This window comes from Macrobrachium rosenbergii, chromosome 39, assembly GCF_040412425.1.
Source record: "Macrobrachium rosenbergii isolate ZJJX-2024 chromosome 39, ASM4041242v1, whole genome shotgun sequence".
Taxonomy (NCBI): domain Eukaryota; kingdom Metazoa; phylum Arthropoda; class Malacostraca; order Decapoda; family Palaemonidae; genus Macrobrachium; species Macrobrachium rosenbergii.
This window is the reverse complement of record NC_089779.1, coordinates 2727031-2749384: the sequence shown is the minus strand read 5'-3', so window position 1 is coordinate 2749384 and position 22354 is coordinate 2727031. Positions and strand designations below refer to the sequence as shown.

Below are 22354 nucleotides of genomic sequence, written 5' to 3'. Positions count from 1 at the left end.
AAATATAAAAAACTATACTACAACTTGCGGAAAAGTACAATCTCTCTCGTCAAAGTTTCGACATACTCTCGCAAGAAAAACTTATGCCTACATGATTTACAATAGTCCTGTTCTTGTCAAGCCTTTCTGGCTTCTGCAGCTATTTGAGCAGTCCTCCTGCTCAGTAATTCTTGACTGAATGTCATCTGTCAGGATTGAGCCTCCTCATTTTCCTGACACAGCTCTAAGGGGTATAACTTAATTACACGTCTCATAAGCTGGCTACATGCCGTTCTTAGAGTAGCCACTCTTGGGACCTTGTCTCTCCCCCACGTATAACTCGATCACTTGGCCCAACTTCCACTTGCTCCTTGGCCCCTCGTCATGAATGAGGACAACTTCCCCTATCCTGGGCCAAGAGCCATGCACTATTCCTACTCGATGGGTCTCTCTTAACGTTAAATACTTCCTCTCCCATCTCTTCCACAAGTTGTCACACAACTTGGGTACATAGAGGAATCTTTTCTCGGTGAACTCTCTCCGTCCATAGATAGGGTCACTGGAAATCTCTTCCCAATTTACTACTTCTCTTGGGAAGGACTTAAGCTTTCGTCCAAGGATCAGATGGTTAGGTGTTAAAATTTCCAGCTGATTCAAGTCCCCGGGCGTGTAACTTAATGGTCTGTCATTGATAATTCCTTCCAGCTCCACCAGCACACAGGTCAATTCCTCAAAACTGAGCAAGGCTTGGCCTCTGATCTTTTCTAGGCATGACTTCAGAAGTCCTATCAGCCTTTCCCATATAGCACCAAACCATGGTGTTCTCGCTGGAATGAACTTCCAGTTACATTTTATATCTAACAGATGTTCTTTTACCCTGGGATTCTCTGACATGGTCTTAAGGCATTCTGATGCTGCTACAAATGTGGTGGCGTTGTCACTCAACATGAGTGCTGGGAAACCTCTTCTGCTACAGAATTTTTTAAAACTCACGAGGAACGAGTCACAGGACTGGTTATCAACTAGCTCCACTTGTATGCCTCTGGTTATTGGGCATGTAAATAGGATGATATAAGCCTTCTCAGGGCTTTGTCCTTTCCCCTTAACCCACAATGCGCCGGGGTAGTCCACGCCTGTGGTATTTAAAGGTTGCTTACATTGCACCCTGAACTCAGGTAATGGAGGAACCATATTGGGCCTGCATTCTCCTACAAATAACATAATTGTGTATTATACTCTTAGTAAGTTGTCCTATCTGTGGAATCCAGAACTCCTGTCTGACACTCGCCACAGTGGCATTTACACCCATACGAGCATTATGCATCACGATGTTCTTTAATAATTACCCGAGCAACATAGTAACTCTTCGGCAATAATATGGGAAGTTAACAGATTCAGGTAACTGTGCATGTTGTAGTCTACACTTGCACCTTATTACCCCATTGTCCAGGTAAAGGTTCAACTGGTGTATGAGAATTAGTTTTGGTTTTCTTACCCCCTTCATCAAACTCTCGTATTCCTCTTGGAAATATTCCCTTTGTATGATGGCAATGGTCTCATTCTTTGCCTGCTGGAGTTCTTCCAAGGTCAATTCACCATGCCTCCTCATACTGATTGAACTCCTACAATTATTCAAAAATCGTAGGATCCACGCTGTGGTCCTATAGACCTTTTTAACCTCGCTGAATCTTTCCCAATTCATCAAGTGAGTATTACCATTCAGGCTGTCCCCTACAGTGTTGACCAAAATGTTCTCTTCCCTACCCTGCATAAGTGATCCACCAACCCATGACCTATCTATTGGCCAAGAGGAATTTTTTTAACCAGGGAGGTCCCTCCCATCAGAAAGAACTATCCAAGATCATTTCTGCCCTTTTCCCACACACCAGCCAGTCACTGGGATTATCATCTGTAGGCACATAGGACAAGACCGCCTCTGGAATTAGAGTTTATTTCCTGTACTCTATTTTTTCACAAACACAGGGAGAACACTTTTCAATACTAGCTGGACTTATTTATCGTCGTCTGTTGTAATGTCAAGGTATCTTTTTCTTTGTCCCAGTTCAGACCTAAGACCTTATGAGTTGTTCGTTCTCTGGCACTAATCCCATATGCTTTAGCAATAGTTTGCAACGAGTCATTATTACTCGTCCATTCTTTCAGACACAAATGTGCCTGTGCAAATATCATATTTGCTTCAAAGAAAGAAATCACCAGTTCATTATCATCATTGCTAGTGAACTGCAAGTTATCTACATATAGCCCTCTTTTTATCCTTTCTACGTCACCTTCTACCATAGACAGGCGTTTCTTAATTGTTGCACTCAGCAGAAAGGGAGAACACGTAGCTCCAAACAAAACAACTCTAAGCCTATACACTAACAATTTACTGTCAGGGTCTGTTGGATCTTCCAACCATAAAAACCTAGTATAGTCTCTATCCTCCTCCCTGAGTTGCACCATTAAAAATGCCTTCTCTATGTCACTAATACAAGCAAACGATTTCGTTTTAAACTGCAGCAGAACTTTGAGTGGGTCAGCCGTTATATGTGGTCCCGCCCACAAACAATCGTTCAAGCTTAATCCACTTTTCCCCTGTCTAATCGAACAGTCAAATACTACCCTAATAGGGGTTGTTGCACTGTCCTTTTTAACACCATGATGTGCCAAGAAATGACAGACTTCTGTTTTAAAATATTCCACTCTCTCTATGAATCTCCCATCCTCCTGATCCTTCAGAATTTTCTGGTAGTGTTCTAGATACTGAGTGTCCTTCTGAAACTTCACAGACTGTTGTTTTAATCTGTTCAAAGCCAACCCAAAGTTGGAAGTTAATCTCCTTTTATTACCTTTCCAAGGCAGTGCCACAACATACTGTGTGTCAATTTCAGAGTAAGTTATAGTACTCTCAACGTTCTCTAATACCTTCCGTTCCTGTTCCATTATTTCACCGCAGTCAATACCTAAATGATCCAAATTCCCTAAACTTTCAAGATCTTCCCTTGGATCCTTTAATTGAGTAGCCCCTTCAGCCATAGTTATGTCGTTGGTTTCCACTGCCAGTTTTAAAATGGAGACACGAGTCTCCTTGGTGGGAGAACTACATGTTCAGTTATATGGTTGGTAGCAATACTAAATTTTCAAATTTCCTAAACCCTGGGTGAAAAATGTTGCATACATTGTCAACCCCTATTAACAATTCAATAGGCGATTGTTTCTCCACGGGTAGATAAAAATCTCTATCAGCCGTAAGTCTTCTTAACGCCGAATTTCTTTGTATATTCTGGTAGTTCGTCGACCACCATACAATCCATATTTATTAATCTACCCGGATGAGGTACAGCGATGTTCACCATTTCACATTCCTTAACTGGTGTAGAAGTTAAGTAACCTCTCAATGATATGTTTTCAACTCCCTTGCTTTTATAGTGGAGTCCCTCAAAAACAGATTTCTTTATAAATGATCTTTCGGCACAGGTATCTAACAACCCTCTCTCTCGCACAATGCGACCTCTTTTACCCTTTAGGGTTATTGTGGGAATCTAACAACCCTCTCTTTCGCACATTGCGACCTCTTTTACCCTTTAGGGTAATTGTGGCTGTAGGTAAGATCGACTTCCTAATCTTCTTATTTCCCTGTCCGGTGTTCGTCAAAGAGAGTGTTCCAACTTGTACCCCACCTACCTTAGATTTATTTGGCTGGTATCTATTGCATATAGGACTGTGATGTCCAACATTGCAACCATTATTACAACCTTGCCTGTCACAGTCGGAACTGAAGTGTTGACTGGATGCGCATATGAAACACAGACCCGGAGTTCTGAGTCGTTCTATCTTTCCTCCTCTGGTTGCATAGGATTTACAATGTGTACAGATGTGGTTGCTTTCGCAAAGTGGACGTCCTTTAACCTGGTGTACCTTGGCTTTGTTCGTACTTTCTTTAGGCCTTACCGATGTTGTTTTTGGTCTCTCAGATTGCCGTTGTTCTATTGCGAAAGCAGATACCGTTGTCAATGTAGGCTGTTAGCTTTTGCTGTTTCAGTCTGTGGAAAGACCCTCAAATTGTGTATTTCTTCTTCAAGATATTTTATAAATGTGTCAATTTTCAACCAGTCTCCTCCACACCTTCGTTTTATTATTTCACTCACACTACTTGGTAGTTTTCTGTAGAGCAAGATGGTATATAATTCACTCAATTCCAATCTTTCACTCTCCAATGATCTTACACAGCATTCGAATTGCACTCTACACCCTTGTAGCAATTCTGTATGCTTTGGGGGTCTCGGTTTGGAAGACTTTTCTAACTAAACACAACTTGATTTCGTCTTTCCTGTCATAGGTCTCTTTCAATACGTTCACTACTTGCAAATATTTATCACCTAATTTAAAACCAGATATCAGTTCCAGAGCCTCACCTTCCAATGGGCCCTTCAGATAAGAAAACTAAAGTATATTCTCAAAATCAGGACGTTGGTATACTGATACTTCATTGAGTTCCCAAAATGAATTCCATTCTGTTACGTCACCATTGAAATGTTTGAGGTCTAGTTTGGGTAACTTCACAGTAGTTTTAACAGGCAATATCGGCGCACTAGGTTCACCTCTTACGGGTAGAAGACTCGTGGTGGAGGAATTTAGTCTATGAACTTCAGTGCCTACCTTTAGGCTATATTCTGCTTGATTCATAATTTGGTCAGGTTGCCCTACAGGATCTGTTAGATCCAATTTTTCACTATCCAATTCCTGGATTTTCTGCAAATATTCCTTCAAGGGCTCTCTCAATGAAGGAATGCTATTGATATCACATGCGTCAATAGCGGTTTCAACCTTCTTTGAGCAGTTATCACAGACTTGAAACCCCGCCATCTCCTCTTCAATTCTTCTGGGTCAGACATCTTAGTCTATAATTTACTACCACCAAATACACAAGTTCTTAATCACTAAAGGTGTGCAAACTGCCAGCTTCAAAAGAATAGGCTACATATACCACATTAGCAAATATATTTAAAAGTTGGCCACACTTCTTCCAATCAATCAATGGTAGATCACTACTGGTTATATCATATATATATGTGCCCTTGACTACACATGCATATATGCAATGCACAACAGGGTTTTATTCCAAATTAAATATCACTTAAATTAAAACTTACCATAAATTTAAAAAACAAATTATTTCTTTCCATTATCTACAAAGTTTTCATAGAGTACACTAACACAGCGTATGAACACCATCGTCATCTGGATAGACGGCAACAATTCTACCCAATGGCCAGTAACTCCCGTTTTCTATGGTCGAGTTTCACTAACACAATACCTCCAACACTGGCTCAGTGAAGATTTAGGTCCCATACAAAAGTCAGGCCTCTCCGGCAATGAACTCAAGTACTCCGTCTGCCACCGATATTGAAACATTCGCAGGGTGTCGATGAGACGGAAATACTGATGACGCATCTGCTTCATCGTCAACGTGCAATACATATTTTCATGTTGCACAGTGGGTGACATCAGCCAGATCATGGATCCTCGAATTAGATGAGAGGGCGTAAGAACTTCGTCTTCCTGGCTATTGTTTATTACTGCTTCTGCCTCCTTGACTAACGCACGGACTGCTCCTCGTTGAAGATGCTGCACCTGAAAGATACTTCAAGGGTGTGTTCCACAACACCAATTAGGCACTCGAAGAATCCTCCCTTCCATGGAGATCGCAGAGTCTGGAAATGCCACTGTATCCTGCGCTTACGCAGGAACTGTCGAGTTTCGCCTTCGTCGAAGATGTCTTGTAGGAATGTGTTGGCAGCGCGGAAGGTCTGGTGATTGTCGCTGTAGATACTACAGGGCGTACCATGCTTCGCAATGAGTCTCCTGAACATCAAGATGAAGGTGGCAGCATCGAGGGTCGAACAGTAATCTAAGTAGACGGCTCAGCTGCTCGTGCAAGTTACCAACAGGATGCATCCTATCCCTCCTTCTACCTGGATAGGTCCAGTGTGGTCGAGACCAATACAAGCAAACAGACGTGACATCTGTGTTCGTGCAATGGGGAGTGGCAGGGGTGGGTGGTGTATAGGGAGCTTGAAGGATTTATTACAAGCTTCACATCCGCCTACCACCTTTTTCGCTAAACGTCTCAATCCCGGACACCAACATTCCTGGCGAAAAATAGCTGCTGTATAAGCGAATTCATGCTACAATGCATGTTTAGGGTATGCAAGTGTCTTGGGTATGATCGTACTAATTTCCCTTTTGCGGGTAACAAGATTAAGTGATCTCTATTTCCCACAGCATTCTTTAATCTATTTCTTGAGTATATTATGCCTTCAATCAAAACTAACCCTAACTGGTTAACAAAATTAATTATATCATTGGGTACTTTAGATCTCTTTTCCAAATAACTATAAGCTGAAGGAAAATAATGCCGTTGTTTCAAATAAGTTTTGAAAATGGATTAGCATTACTTTTTAAAAATTTCAATATATTTTTCATAATACCAATCAAAATGCTAAATTCAACAATCCTCTCCATTATGGGTCAGATGTCTGCGGGTGTATCGTGGCTACTACTTACTGCAGTTCACATAGGGCGGCAACAACTTGCTTATTAGCCTGGCCTTGCGAGACTTCATCTAGTAGCTGTGGGAGATCAGCAGGACCTTCAACATGAAGAAATTGGGGTCCTCGGTGCCACAACTGGCTATCTGTCAGCTCTCTTATTCTAGTCCCTCGGGACAGAAGATCTACTGGATTACTTTTGGTCAGCACATGCTTCAGAATCATCCCACACTCCTGTAAAATAGTTAGCTTCTCCTACCCTATTAGCTATAAATACATTCCTATTCTCCTCTTTGTTATTTGCCAAGGCTATAGCGACCTTACTGTCGGTCCAAATTACAACTGTGTTGACTTTTAACAAATTCTTCAAACTTCTACCTAATTCCTAATAACAAGGCTAATAACTCTAATTTAGGTATGGTCAACCGTTGTTGTTTCCTAGGGCTTACTCTCATTTTGCTAGTCAACAGGTTAGTTTCTCCCTTACTTCCCCTGACATATGCCTCGCTTGAGGCATCAGTAAAGAGACAAATTTCTGATTTGCCTATCAAAATTCCTCTCTTAAATTTTAACTTATGCTCAAAGACAAACTCTCTACGATTTTCATAGCCTCTGTCCGTCTTTCTGTGTCCAGAACATCATCTCATCCTATACCTTCTTCCCATAGTTTCTGTAAAAACAACTTTCCTCTAACATACGTTGGACTGACCAACCCTAACGGATCAAAGTTTGATACTAACAAGGAAAGGACCCTATGTTTTGTGGGAACCCAGTCACTAGGCAATTCTCTCACACGGAAAAGTTTCTTTGTAAAAATCGATACTTCCAAACTACAACTGATATGGCTTCTGGTTTGTTCTATGATGTCGGCAAATGATTGAATTTTTTCCTAAAGCAATCAGAAAATATTTGCAAGGTTTAGAAATAATAAAAAAGACGTGATGAATGTGAAATTTTTAAGGAAAATCGATATTTTTTTTAAATAATCATGAAAAATATAATAATTAGGTTTAGGGAGTTTATTTTATATGTAAATTGTGTGGAAATGTTTGAACTTTCACGTGAAAGCAATCATTTTGCTATAAATGTGTTTGCTAATTAGCTGTTACCGATTAAAAAATGCTAATTTTTTAATAATGTTGACGTTTCGTATCGTACCTAAGGAATAAAGTCAGAAAAAAATAAAGGTGGCATTAGAAAGCTGAATAAATTTCCTATAAAATGCACAAAAGAAGGATATACATATTGTTAGAATAAAATTGAGCAATTATTGTTAGATTACAGACAATCTTCTTTTTTTATAAGAAAATATACAGCAACGATTATTTAGAAACGTTGATATTTTTACATTTTGCTGTTCAGCACGATAAAGTACAAAAAATGGCCATTCAAATGATAATACATGCACACTGAAGTTATTTACAGATGCACAAACAGCGTACAAAAATTATCATGCATGCATAAATTCTAAACAGGTATTTATATATATATATATATATATATATATATATATATAATATATATATATATATATATATATATATATATATATATATATATTCAATATATATATATATATATATATATATAATATATATATATAATATATATATATATATATATATATATATATATATATATATATATATATATGCTGACATTTTTAGTAATTACTTGGTAATAAATAATGCTATAAAAGTGAAAACCGTGATGGAAAGCTGAGTAAATTTCCTATATATATATATATATTACCTAAAATTAATATGTTCCCAGTAAATAATTGAGCAATTGAAGCTCAAAGACATAAGTTTTGTTTTTTTCATGTAAAGTCAACCATTTGCTAAGGATTTTTATATAAAACATTGATATTTTTACATTTTGACGTTCAGCATGATAAAGTACAAAGAATGGCCGTTCGAATGATATATTATAATACATGCACATTGAAGTTATTTACAGATGCACAAACAGGCGCACAAAAAATTATTCACGCATCCATAAACCCTAGGCCAAACTACGCAGCTCGACTGGATTCTCGAGTGCTCATGTTTACACTTACATTTTTCATAATTACTCGGTAATAAATAACACTAGGAAAAAAGTGAAAATTACAATGGAAATCTGAATAAATTTTCTATTAATAGCCCACGTAAAAGCGCAAGTGTTCCCTCAAAAAATGGAGCAATTGAAGCTGAAAGACGGAAATGTTGTTGGAAGACAGGAAAATGTACGTGTTTTTCAAATCAAAATATGACTTGCTTAACCCTTAGAATTTATTAAGTGTTTAATTAACCTCAAGTGGTAACTATGAACCACCTGCATTCCGTTTAGGAGCAGAAGACAGCTTCACAGGATCTTGGAGTCTTTAAGAATTTAAGAAGACGTTATAATCCAATGGACATTTCTCCAGGAATGCTTCAGGAGCTGAAGACTGCTTCAAAGGATCCTGGCGTTGTAAGACGTCTTTCAAGAATAATCTATTATATTAATTTTCTTGGCTGCCTGTGTGTGTGTGTGTGTTTGTTTGTCTCCCCCCTCCCCTCCTTTCCTATTCCCCTTCCCTCCCCCTCCCCCTTCCATGTTTTATATAATACAGATATTGGTACGGTACGGATATGGGAACTAGCTAATGTAAGCGATAGCGAGCATCTGCTAGTTTTTTAATATTAAAAGTACTGAATTACATCAATTAATCAAATTTATAAAATTCTAGTCCTAGTCCTATAATGGGACCACTGTTATTTCTCTATTCCTCTCCATTTGTTTGTTATTCTCTCTATCTTTGCATTTGTTTGTTTCTCTCATATCTCTCATAAGCATTCGTTTGTTTCACTCTCTCATAAGCTTTCGTTTGTTTCCCTCTCTCATTTCTCTCATAAGCAGTCTTTTGTTCCTCTCTCACAAGCATTCGTTTGTTTCTTTCTCGTCTCTCTCATAAGCATTCCTTTGTTTCTCTCTCTCATCACCCTTCTAAGCAGTCGTTTGTTTCTCTCTCTCGACTCTCTCGTAAGCATTTGTTTGTTTCTCTCTCGTCTCCTTAAAAGCAGTCGTTTGTTATTTCCCATGTGTCCTTCCTCTACCATTTTCTCTCATCCTCCGTCTGCAGAGACTGTGGGAAGTGCATCCCACAGTTGCCATGAATGTCAATGAATGTCAATTTTTGGTGACAGATGAGTTGAAACAGAGTATAGTGTATGAATGGTGTAATACTTTCATTACACTGAGGGAAATCCAGTTAAGTAACAAGCAGAACGGCTATTCAGAAAAGCAAGGCTTTACATTTACTGGGTTCAGGAGCTGAAAGAGGTACAACATTACGCTTGTTATGCAAATGAAATATTAGCAGCAGCTAAAATGATTTGCTGCCAGTCAGGTGGAACTTGCAGGATTATTTTTCTGTAGAGTGTCTGAGAAGTTCACATGGATGCATCAAGTCTGTTGTAATATAATGGGTTTGTGATGAGACAAATGTGCAGTTCAAGATGTTAGGGGCTCAAGTTTTGCCTAAATATCAATGGTCTGGCAAGCCATCTGGTTGTCCCTTTCACTTAGGCTTAATTTGGCAGGATTACTAAAATGAAAAACTGAAGATATATTTTTTATAAAGATATAATGCCATTAGTGCAATATGCAATCATATATTTCTGAATAACAAACTAACTGTTACAAAACATTTACCATTGCAATTTACAAAGAAATATATCAACATACTAACGTACAATTCTGAGTCTGCTACAGATTTTAACTTCTCTGTGATTTATCCCACTCATACTAAAATAATAATAAAAAAATTTCTGTGGAACATCTTTGAACCCTGGTGAGTCAGGTACTAAGTTTCGTTTAATATCTAGATTTCTGGAAAGATGCAATTCTGTGAAAGATGTTATACACAGTAAGCATGAACACACTGACCCTACTCGACATTCAAACCACAAGAGGCCCTTCACTTATATGCAAAAAAAGGTGCAACAAAAGCACTCCACCTAGAAAATGGCAATACAAATTCATTTTATAAAGACTGTAATGTTTCTCGTGATCAACATCTTCAGATTCATAATATTTCATGAAACACTGTAGGATGGTAACAAAGTTAACAAAAACATTTAAAAAAGATACATTATGTATATAATTACAAGTTATTTTACAGTTTCATAACAGATTCTAACCAGAAATTCTATATTTGACTGAGTATATGATGATAAAAAGTTCTTATAACTTTTAAGTTCACTTATAACAAAGCATAGAGATGCTCATGCATTTCCAGAAAAACTGTAGTTAGAGAAATATTTTAATTAATGTCCTTACCTGAGTTTAGATCAATGATGACTAAAAATGAAGGACTAAACAGTCTTGTCAGTAATGGACAAAATTTACAATATTCAACTCTGTAGGAGAACAATATTTAGTTATGTTACTCACTGTCCCTTAGCACTTTCTGCAAGACACTGCCATTGAAATGAAAACAATTTCATCAGCTACCATAGAGTAAGACCAAAGAAATCTCCCAGCACACTTCAGTAGACCCTAATTCCTGAAGCTGTCAGACTCCTGTATATTTTCATGGGGTACCAGAACAAGTAAGGAAGCAAGAACTGGAAAGAACCTACACAAAGAGAAGGGCAGGGGCAACAGTCACATCGGCAAAACATCTGAGGCCCCGTTTCAGTGGAAAAGGTCTAACTTTTAAACCTTTATGATCATGACCCTATGAAGGGAACTTCCAACAAGAGAATACGTAGCACTGAAGATGAGATGCAGAAGAGTGCATGAGCCTGCAGTCTGGAGGATGATTCCATCGGAAAGTCAAAGGTTTGGGCCCCTACCTTATGACACTTCCAAATTTACTTTGCTGTTTCCATGAGTATTTCTCACATGAACAAGACAAAGCCTGTTTTAAAACTGAATTTGACTGCGTGCTGATTTGTAACTTCTTGCTTTTAAAGAGGTTGTTTGACCTCTGGAAAGGCCATCATTCAGCAAGACAGGTGAACTAACCCCATGCCTACAAAATGTCACTTGAATACCTTGATATCTATAATAAACCAAGTTCTTGACTCCTTGTCTGTCTCTGCTCAATGGGTTAGGGACAAGTGGGAAGAATATGAAATAGAAGATCAGCTGCACAGAAAAAATCACTTTTCTCAAAAAATAAAAGGAATAAATTACAGGCTACAGAGGAGAATAAGCCATCCACTTGAGCAGGCACTAAAAAGTGCGCTAGAAGCAGAAACATTGGGTAGTGCCAGCTGCCCCTAACAACGCATAGTTTGGATGACCTTAATATAACTGAAGGAGATGGGTGTCTGGTGCAAAAAAACATGAACCATGCATGTCTACACCTTTGGGTACAATGATGAATGGCATGGGGACCTTCATGAACACATTAACTACAGATTCATTCTCGGTCATACGTTGTAGCAGGTTCAGAGTACCCACCAACACAAATTTGTCAAGAGACATGCACCAGCTCTGCCCACTTTATTAACATGGTTTTCAGTGGGCTTTCATCCATCTACAGCTGCCTGAATCTTTGGTGATCAGTGGGGGAGAGTTGCAAGTAATGAAAGGTAAAACACACAACTAAGGTCCTAAGAAGCCGAACATAGGTCATCTTTCCCAATGTATAAAAAAAGATTATAAAAAGCTAAAACGAAATTTTTAAAAATACAAAGTCAGAGTGTTTAATAGTCAAGAATGTATTAAAAAAATGCCACTGACACTTTAAGCACTGGACGCAAGTCGAGTGAACATTGCTCATCATTTTCCCAAGCTGAACAGTACTGGAAATGAGGCACATAAAGTTATGTTATGTTAAATATGCAAACCTCAAATGAATAAAACTGAGGGCCCACAGGAAGAAAATTTCCTATTGGAATTTTGTCATCATCACCCCACTAAAAATAATTTTAAAACACTTGGGCTAATGGGAAGAAACGTTAAAAACAGCAACACGTGCTAACTATCAAATCTAGTAATATGGTAAGTTAAAATAGAAATAAGATAAATGAGATAAATCAAAATTCTCTACTTGCCATAAACACAACATGAAATGGCCCATGTAAAACATTACCGCCAGGAAACCTGAATACATTACATAGCATGGATTTAAAATATTTGTAAGGCAAAAACATGTCATATATGACTTACAGTGGGAAAGGATCCCTTCCAGTGACATAATAGTGCAACTGGTGCCAAGCAAAGAATTTGCTCACCTTTTAACTTTTACTATAATGGAACAGGATAAAAATATTTTAACTAAGAAAAACGGGATAAAAATATTCTAAGAAAAACGGGATAAAAATATTTTAACTAAGTCCCTTACGTCAGTATAGAGGTACTGATTTGTGGGATTCACCAATTACTTACAGAATATCGGGTGCTTTGATTTATCTACCTGTGGTTCAGCTGTCTATCTCAATACTGGTAAAATCAAAATGGATACAATGCTTTGGTGAAGAAATTATCTTAAAAATATGACCCAGACTCCAGCGTATCTCTTCTTGAAGGCAGACTGGTTAGATTCTGGAAATAGTCCGGATAAACAGCAGTGGCCTTTACCAAAATGTTCCAAACAACTAATTGACCTGAAAAAAAATTATTTGGTGAGCTAAAATGTATTACTGGTGCTTGAAATTTACATACTGAGTAAAATTCTGAGTTATTTATTTTGGTTTAACATTTGCTTATGTTAACTGTATTTGTCTTACACTACACTGATATCAAAACCCTGTACACATACTGATTAATAATGAAGAAAAAACTGAGTTTTTACAACAAAAACTAATTTTTTTTCATACTAACTCATTAGTCATATATATGCTCACATTCCCAGTCTCAAAGGTCCCCACAAGTCTTTTGTCTAGCTGACAGAAGTATAGCAGTCTCCCACTGCATACAATATGTGGACTCACAAATAACCATTTACCACCTACCTACTTTTCATAGCATGAACATGAGGCTGCAAGATTTGTGGGGATGGGAGGCGGATTGCATAACAACCTATCAATCATATAATACGCCCCAATCACAATTTAGATGGGAGGCGGAAGCACTGTGACTTCCTAGAATGGCGCATAAAAGCGCGAATGGAAGCATTGGAGGGCTCCGTCAAATCACTCTCCAGAGTCACTGCATTATTACATTCCAACCCCTTCTGTAAGGACTTGTTTGAGGAGTCTGTTGTGGCTCAACTCAACGAGAATGTCCGCCAACAGAATTATAGTGTACGCTTCTGGGGGAAAGGGGAATTTAGGAAACAAAGAACCCAAAATTTCCCTTTACCCAACCCCAAAAAATGCTTGCTTTGAACAAAAATCATATAAGCCTTCAGTCACCCCCAAAAAGTTTTCCTCAAAAAACAGGCAGGGTGTCAGAAGGGACAATTCCCTACAAAGGGACAACAGCAGCAAGGACATCCTTTTTCACAAGGTCCAAAAGCCATCTTACATATATGTGCAGAAAGGTCCTGTTAAAGGGGCCCATAGAGAAACACGCGTATATTTGCCACCAAGTACGTCTCTTCAGTGTCCTCGAAAAGGATTCCTCCCAAAGAAGAGTGAGCCTCAACCAATCAAAATTGAACAAGCACATTGTTTGCCAAAAGTTTCGTATAATTATCGTTGCCTAAGTATGTTGAATCATTCCAAAAGGGACTTGGACAGTATCTATAGATCTGAAAGATGCATGCTGGCATGTCCCTATAGCCGTTCCCTTCTGCCCCTTCCTAAGGTTCTGGATAGGGAAAGATACTTATAGATTCAAAGTCATGTCCTTTGGGCTAAACATTGCCTAAAGAATATTTTACAAAATTGGCAACAGTATTCGTTCGAGAAATCAAACATAAAGGAATACAACTGATAGCCTACCTAGACAACTGGTTAATCTGGGGACCCACAAGAAAGAGTGCTTGAAAAACCTAAGAGCAATGGTCAACAGACTACAGTCAAAAGGTTTTATAATAAATTTGAAAAAAATCCCACTTCATACCCAGCAGACACTTTCAGTGGCTGGGACTGTGTTGGGATACTCTTCACGGTCTGCTGTCTCTCCCCATCATACTCAAAACAGAAAAAGGTTCCTTGCACAGCCCACAGTTTACAGATGGCAATTAGAATGTATGATGGGCCTGTTGCAGTTGACATCAGTAACAGATCCAATACTTAGATTGCAACTAAATATGTGAAATTCTGGCTATCGCATGCAAGAAAAAAGATGCGAGACCGACCTCATCAAAAGATGAAAAAAGTTGGGGAGATACTTTGGCCTGGATCCGGAGGGAATCTCTGACAAAACAGGTCGCCCTGACTCCTCCATCTGTATGAGTGACAATACACACAGATGCCTCGTTGACAGGTTGGGAGGACATTGGGAGGATCTTCAGGTGGCAGGGAGGTGATCAGCTACTCTGAGGAATTCTTATATCAATTTCCTGGAGCTGATGGCTGCCTTTTTGTCTCAAAAAACTCAAACCTCCAGAAGAGAGAGACAACATAACTACAATATCCTACATCAAGAGGTCGCGATCACGTTCACCCCCCTCTCAATATGATAATGCTAGCCATCCTTCGGATGGCGCAAGCAAGGAAGTGGCACGTCTGCAATTCACCTCACGGGGGTCTCACTGAAATAAGAGACTCTCTATCAAGGAAAACGACAGCCTCAACAGAGAGGATGTTGGAAAACCACTCATTTCAAACAATAGCCAGCATGCTTCCGCGACCGGAAGTGGGCCCGTTCGCCATGCACAAGAATCACAAACTCCTAATATATGTGTCTCCAAACCTGGACAGTCAAGTGTAGACAGTGTCACTTCCAGTCAGTCTGAGTGTAAGCAGTGTCACTCCCAGTCAGTATGAGTGTAGGCAGTGTCACCAACATTTTCTTAGGCTGCGCACCATTGCCAACCATTGGACATGGTTTTTTCAAATTTTAAATTTATATATATATATATTATATCTTTGGGGCCTTGATCCCAGGTCCAGGTGTGTCGGATAATGTCACATTTCAGATGATGACCTGGATAATTGAAGTACAACTTGTAATTCAATTCCATCAAGGAGGGAGGCAAACGATAAAGCACCTAAAACTTCAGAACAATTCCCCCATATAGAAATGCCCCTTTGTACTGAGGCAGTAAATTTTAGTAAGGCAATTGAGTGTACTTGGTGTAAATGCGTATAAATACAATACTGTACTTTATAACACTGAAAGAGAGTTTCAGAATCTTTGATATAATGTATAAACCCTGTTTAGAAGTTAATGTAATACCTGGTTTTTACTCAAGTTGCAAACTTTAATAACTTTTTGCTTATGATTTGGGTTTTAGTATACTGTAGTATATTTCATCTAAACCTAGGTAAAATATAAATAAACATAGGAGCAAGTGGTGAAATCAAAACGACAATCTGCATTGCTGTAAAGAAAACTTTCCACAAGGGAATGAATTAAAACTCACTAGGGAATTTAGTGCTTGGTCTAAATCCTTGATGAGGTCTTCAGAGGATTCAAGGCCGCAAGAAACACGAATAAGTCCATCACTGATGCCAAGCTTTACTCTGTCTTCTGCTGGCACGGATGCATGCGTCATCAAAGACCTAAAACGATACGTTTTACAAATTCAGTTTGGTGCCATACATACAATTTTGTACTGTATAATAATAAGACAAACTTTCATCCAATACTAATATAAAAATTGACAGCGTCTATTTACAGTGTGTAATATGCATGCCTCACATTGCTGCCTACCTTATTCCTGGTTTAAAACGGGACTCTGATAAAATTAATTTCACATTTTTAATCATTCTAAAATTATGTTGAAAATAAAATTTTGCTACTAAGCCTGTTCCTATTACATGAATGGGAGAGATTATGACAAATTTTTCAATACAGTACTTACGGAAGCTCGCACAGACTTTCAAAACCACCAAGGCTTTCAGCAAGAGTGAATACTTTTAGTTGTTTGAAGAATTTCTTGGACGCATCCAAACTGTCACCTTTAATGTAGAAAGTGACCATTCCAGAATGTCCATAACACTGTCGCTTAGCAAGCTGAAAAGTTAAATAACACATTACCTTGATTCTAATACAAAATTTTAAGAAAATGTTAATACATCTGAAAATCTGATTTACAATTTCAATAAAAAAAGTTCCAAATGGACTTTTAATATGATGAAGTGTGGGTTCAATAACCTAAAGGTACAAAATTGACCAACTTCTTTCCAAGGTACATAAAACTTCTGTGGAGTAGGATGCAGTTCATTAGCTGCAGTGCAAACATTGTGAGAAATGTACAAATTAGTTCTTTAGAAAGAGAGTTGATTTTTTCAATACATACCCATTAATGTACTTCAACATAGCCAATTCATGCATTGTGTATTACAATTGGTTTCACAGTTTTAAAATTTATATATATATATATATATATATATATATATATATATATATATATATATATATATATATATATATATAGTTTTGATGTTTTGAGCTATGTAACAATGAAAAGCGTTAGCTGACATAAACAGACTGAAATGTATTTTTCTTTATTATAAAGTCAGCAATTATGTTTCATTTCTTTATTTCTTTTTTAGTTTTCTGTAAAAGAAAACTACTGAAACGGCTTTGCCTTTCCAGCGGCACTTTTTCTGTCCGCCCTCAGACCTTAAAAACTACTGAGGCCACAGGGCTGCAATTTGGTAGGTTGATCAGCTCCAATCATCACACATAGCAAATGGCAGCCCTTTAGCCTCAGTAGTTTTTATTTTATTTAACGATAAAGTTAGCCATGATCATGCATCTGACACTGCAACAACACAAGCCTCCACAGCCGGCTGAGAGCTTCACACAGCACGTACGCTGTACAGAAAACTCGATTGTGCCGAAGAAACTTCAACGCATTTTTTACTTGTTCTTATTTTGTTCAGTTTGGAGTATCATGTTCAAGTGATACCAAAGTTTAAAATCTTTTCAGGTTTTGAAGACTGAAATGTGCTGTAACTATAATATATTGTTATTCAGTATTTCTAATATTTCATGTATTATTCCTTTTTCCGATTAAAAACACTGCACAAAGCTACATCTAATATTACCAAAACCATTAAATACTGCACCGGCTGTAGCCTCATCCATTTGCACTCACTGAGATGCTATTGGGAAAGGAATTTGCAGATTCACGCATTCGCGGATTTCTCTGTGGAACGTATCTACCCGTTGTTCGCGGAAAATTTGCCCATACGCGGTATTCTTCACTGAGAAATATTCACTAATTACTGTATTTTCATATAATTTTCATGACTAAATGCACTTTTTGTGATAAAAATATTAAAATACTCAGGTGTTAGCATTTTTAGAAGGTTTTTCTTGTGTTTAAACTATCAAAATAGGCAGTTCTAAGTGTTTTTAGAGGGGTTTTAAGTATTCGCAGATTTTAGCTATTCGCAGGGGGTGCAGTACGCATCCCCTGCAAATACGGGGGTTTACTGTACAGCCTTGCTGTAAAGATTTGGGAAAGTGCCCCCTTATCTTCGAGTCTGGCCATGAGACCAGCTAGTACACGAGAATTCTTTGACATTGCTTTGGTCACTCATGGAGCTCTGGTAGACCATGGAGGGTAAATCCTTGAGGGCGAAACAAGTGACTACACTATCAAAAAAGGGATGATAAGTTAGGAGCCAACAATAAATGACAACTAGGTGTGAATGATGAAACGTTGTCCCCACCTAAGAGAGTCCAGTATGCTAAACTGAGCTCCTGATGCCAATGCAGCCAAGAAAACTGCCTTTTGGAGTGTATGAATTGTAATGTAGTTGTATTAGGCCCTCTCAATTAAGGGGATAACAGGAGTCTAAGAACCTTATCCAGGGGCCATGCAATGCAATGGGAAGCCCTTGCAGGAGCTGGCCTTTGCAGTGAAAAAGACTGGAAAATTAAATTTACAATTTCTATTCACGTAGATTCCAAAGACATAAAACAAGGTTCCAACAGTGCTGCCTTGTATACCATGATTGTTGTAATAGCAAGGCACTGGACCTCAAATGGTATATAATAAAATGTAAAACTGTCTCGACAGATTTCAACTAGGCTCTCAGCGTGGAGGCATTATAACCACATTTTCCATACGGACCGGTATGTCAGATAGATGAAGTCCATAGTTTTTGCACTGGGTACCTATCAATGTTAGGTAAATAATCTTTACGGTAGACTAGATTTAAAACATCCACTCATGAAGGTCATGATCAGAAAGGAGGATGCACATGACTTTCCCTTTTTCTGCCTGGGACAGAACCGTGGACAGCAATGGAATCTATTCTCCTGCCCATTGTTGAAGAAGAAGGGACCCAATGACTATTCAACTAATTTGGGGCTATTAGGTAAGCGGTTTCATTGAAAGCTAGTACATCATTCAAAGCCTCTGAAATCTGGAACAATAAAGGAAAAAGGTATATCGTCCTCCATTTGTTCCAGACTTGTAAGAATGCATCTCTTACTATTGCCTGAATGTCCAGGTTTAGGGGCACACACTGGAAGTTGATGGTTCTCTGGATGCAGAAGCATGTTGGCAATTGCTGACTTGAGAGGGGCTGAGGGTGAGCCCGATCTCTTGATATAAGGCTGGAGGTTTCAATTTTCTGAGACGAAAAGACAGCCAACAGCTCCTAGAAACTGATACAACACATCCCCTGAACAGTATCCACCTTCCTGTTACCTGATGACCCTCCCAATGGCCTCGCCAACCTGTCTAGGAGGCATCCGTATGTATTATCGTTCATATGGACTGTGTAGTCAGGTCAACCTGTTTGCCAGAGACCCCTTCCAGGTCCATGGATGGAATATCCTCTCAATGTCAGATGAAGGTGATAGCCAAGCCTTTTCCTTGCATGTGAGACCCAGACTCTCTTTACACCTCACATTCGCAATCTCAGGAATAAATCTACCACAATGCAAACTGTAACAGCCCTAGACTTTGTTCCAACTGTTGTGTGGAAAAGCTGAACGGCTGGGCTGTGCAAGGAATCGTCTCAGGTCCTTCCTTATTTTGGTCTGAGTGCTGTTGAAAAGAGACAGCAGGCCATGAAGAGTATCCCAACAAAGTCCCAGCCTCAGAAAAATGTCTCCTGAATGTAAGGTGGGACTTATTCCTATTTATTAGGAAGCCTTTTGACTGTAGTCCGTCGACTATGAGTCTAAGGTTTCACCAGCACACTTCTCTGGTGGCTCCCCAGATTAGACAATCATCTAGGTAAGCCACCAGTTAAATTCCTTCTTTCCTCAGCTCCCATAAAATACATAAATACAGTATATATAAAAATTTACACAATGTGTGTTCAGTCACCCGTCATTCATCGACGCATTCAGACATTTGCAACATTTATTAGATAACAAATTTGCTGAAAAACTAAAGGTGGGCATACTTAGCAAAGGATTTTAACTACCATGTATTCTTCTGACTCATAACACATTCCTAATTATTTCTATCTCGCCAATTTAACTCGTTCTGTGAGGAATTCCCATTTTCTACATTTACTATGCATATCTGTCAATAGATGGCGGTTTGCACTGTTTATGAACTTCCAATGTCAGACACTGCTCCTGCAAAATTCTCTCCAAGTTCATAACTTTCAAAGCTTGGAAAAAATACAAAATTTTAAATGTTGCTTGGCTCTAAATTTTATTTTCTTCTTTATACCTTTCCAGCATCCAAAGTAATTCCTTATAATACTACATGACCTAAAAATGCATTGAAAATAATATAATCTATGACTCCTGTCATTTAGAAAGGGGGTTTCCTTTAGCAAGGGATATCACCTATGAGAATATGCAAACGCCACCTCATTTTCTATTTTTTTTGACCCATCAACATTGAAATTTTCAGCTTCCTTTACACTGAACTGAATAACAATGAAAGTAAAACATGAGGTCTGTATTCAATAGAGATAAACAACATTAAATTCTGTACTTGAATTAACTGTCATGCACAAGAAAGTCATAAATTTACCTCATGTTGTGGGTGAGATGGCAGAGCTGGGTGAATAACTTTTTCAACACATGGATGCTTTTCTAGAAATCTCGCTACAGCTATACCATTCTTCATGTGCTGCTCCATTCTCACGGCGAGGGTTTTCAGGGCCCTGTTAACTAAGTAACAATCAAAAGGAGACGGAATGGGACCTATGGCATTCTGGAGAAAACGAAGTTGTTCGTGAAGATCGTCTCTGGAAGAAATCACGAAGAATATCCCACATTATTTAAGTCAAGTTCAGTGAACAGTCAGTGTGCAAAAATAATCATACATAAACTCTTTATTAAGGTTCCAGATTTTTAAGGGAATCAGGTAGCTATTCTTTTTTTTTTCTTGCAATGACCATAAAATTTTTTACCACTCATTAAGGACCTCGTGTACATACATCCATTTAAGTTATGAAACTTGTGATACCATATACTTTTTCCAAAATATAGCTATTTTTAAAAATTTCACTGATCCTATGATAACTGTTTCAAGTCCATGGAATATATACATAAAAGATCCTTGTATGTACAGTACCTACAGGAAACCTTAGATTTTTTGGTTAAAGTAATTTTTTTGCAGAATATGCATTTTCTATTTTTATTGCTAAAATTTCCCTAAAAATTAAAGTAACTATATTTTAAGGTAACAAAAATAACCAGTTATGACATAGGAAAAAACTGTTTTTGTTAGCCGCTGTGAGTCCTCAAAGGAGTTACTCTCTCACAGTCCCCACAGGGCTCCATACGACGGACCAACCAATCTCAAAAGAATTCTCTTATTGTTGGTCTTAGCCAGAATATTGCTTGTTGACACAGTGATAGAATATTAAGGACTCGGAACAGTGACTGCCTCAATTTTCCCTTCATCCTACTTGCACAGATGTGACAACAGCATGTATGTCAGCTGAAGACACAAACTCGGGCCTAGCAGAGTGCTAGCCGACAACTCTACCGACTCGTCCAACGAGGAACTAGCTAACTTGTAAATGAAATTGAAATTATTGTAATTTCATTTAAAAGTTAGCTTAATACATTACCCTTAAAAATATAAATAAATGGCCGACGTAAAAATATAGGAGTGCGAAGATTACGTATGCTATTTCTCTCTCTCTCTCCCCATTCCACCAATCCATTTTTAGAAATCTTCTCAACCTCGTTTTCAAGAACTTCTTTATTCTGTCTCTTTCTCTTTGTTCTGAAATGCTCTGTGTCTCTACGTTTTAGAATAGCACATTTACAGTTTGTAGACGGTACAGGTAAAATTAGATCAATTTACAATGATCTACCATACAGATAAAGATATACAGAGAAACAGTAATACGTAGGTTGCACTAACTATGAGAGAGAGAGAGAGAGAGAGTTGTCTTACTTACGAGAGTGAAATTATTTATGAATTATTATGGAGAGAGAGAGAGAGAGAGAGAGAGAGAGAGAGAGAGAGAGAGAGAGAGAGAGAGAGAGAGAGAGAGAGAGAGAGAGAATCCTTTGACCGCTAATCGGCAACACTCCCCCTTCCTTCCTCTCCCTTCCTGTCATATCAAACTGACATATCTGACAGCACTGCCTTCCAGCTTCCATTCAAAGTGCAAACAAAAGATCAGGGAAAGATTTGTTTGTTTAAAATATGAATTTTGTAATTACAGTTATATTATTACTATTATTTAATCTTATTATTTGAAAATGAATACTTATTATTAGGTAAATTATTTATTTATCTTACAAAACAAATAAATATATATAACATAAAAATTCTCTCATCTCAGTAAAAGAGAGAGAGAGAGAGAGAGAGAATTATTTTTATTATTTAATGTTTAATTTAC

General features: G+C 38.1%; 3 protein-coding genes and 1 long non-coding RNA gene across 7 annotated transcripts in view; all 4 read right to left on the bottom strand.

Annotated features, from left to right (window-relative positions):
• Window positions 1-261: 261 nt before the first annotated feature.
• Window positions 262-927, bottom strand: LOC136825595 (uncharacterized). The gene has a single exon (XM_067082179.1). It carries the CDS (start codon window positions 925-927, stop codon window positions 262-264), a length of 666 nt encoding a protein of 221 aa, XP_066938280.1.
• Window positions 928-1980: 1053 nt separating this feature from the next.
• On the bottom strand, window positions 1981-3015 carry LOC136825594 (uncharacterized). The gene has a single exon (XM_067082178.1). The coding sequence runs from the start codon at window positions 3013-3015 to the stop codon at window positions 1981-1983; it is 1035 nt and encodes a 344-aa protein (XP_066938279.1).
• A 1950-nt stretch (window positions 3016-4965) lies between these two features.
• Window positions 4966-7971, bottom strand: LOC136825648 (uncharacterized). Its single transcript, XR_010849388.1, has 2 exons — window positions 6547-7971; window positions 4966-6131 (listed from the first exon to the last, which is right to left on the bottom strand). It is a non-coding gene; the product is annotated as an uncharacterized lncRNA (long non-coding RNA).
• Window positions 7972-10121: 2150 nt separating this feature from the next.
• Window positions 10122-22354, bottom strand: part of Cth (Cystathionine gamma-lyase) — a 49242-nt gene continuing 37009 nt past the window's right edge. For all 4 annotated transcript variants that reach the window (XM_067082285.1, XM_067082287.1, XM_067082283.1 and 1 more), the window contains exons 6-9: window positions 20524-20740; window positions 16426-16577; window positions 15985-16123; window positions 10122-13114 (exon numbers count right to left, since the gene is read on the bottom strand). In XM_067082285.1, the coding sequence (XP_066938386.1) occupies window positions 13106-13114; window positions 15985-16123; window positions 16426-16577; window positions 20524-20740 (517 nt within the window). In that variant the 3' untranslated portion in view covers window positions 10122-13105. The remainder of the gene's footprint in view (window positions 13115-15984; window positions 16124-16425; window positions 16578-20523; window positions 20741-22354) is intronic.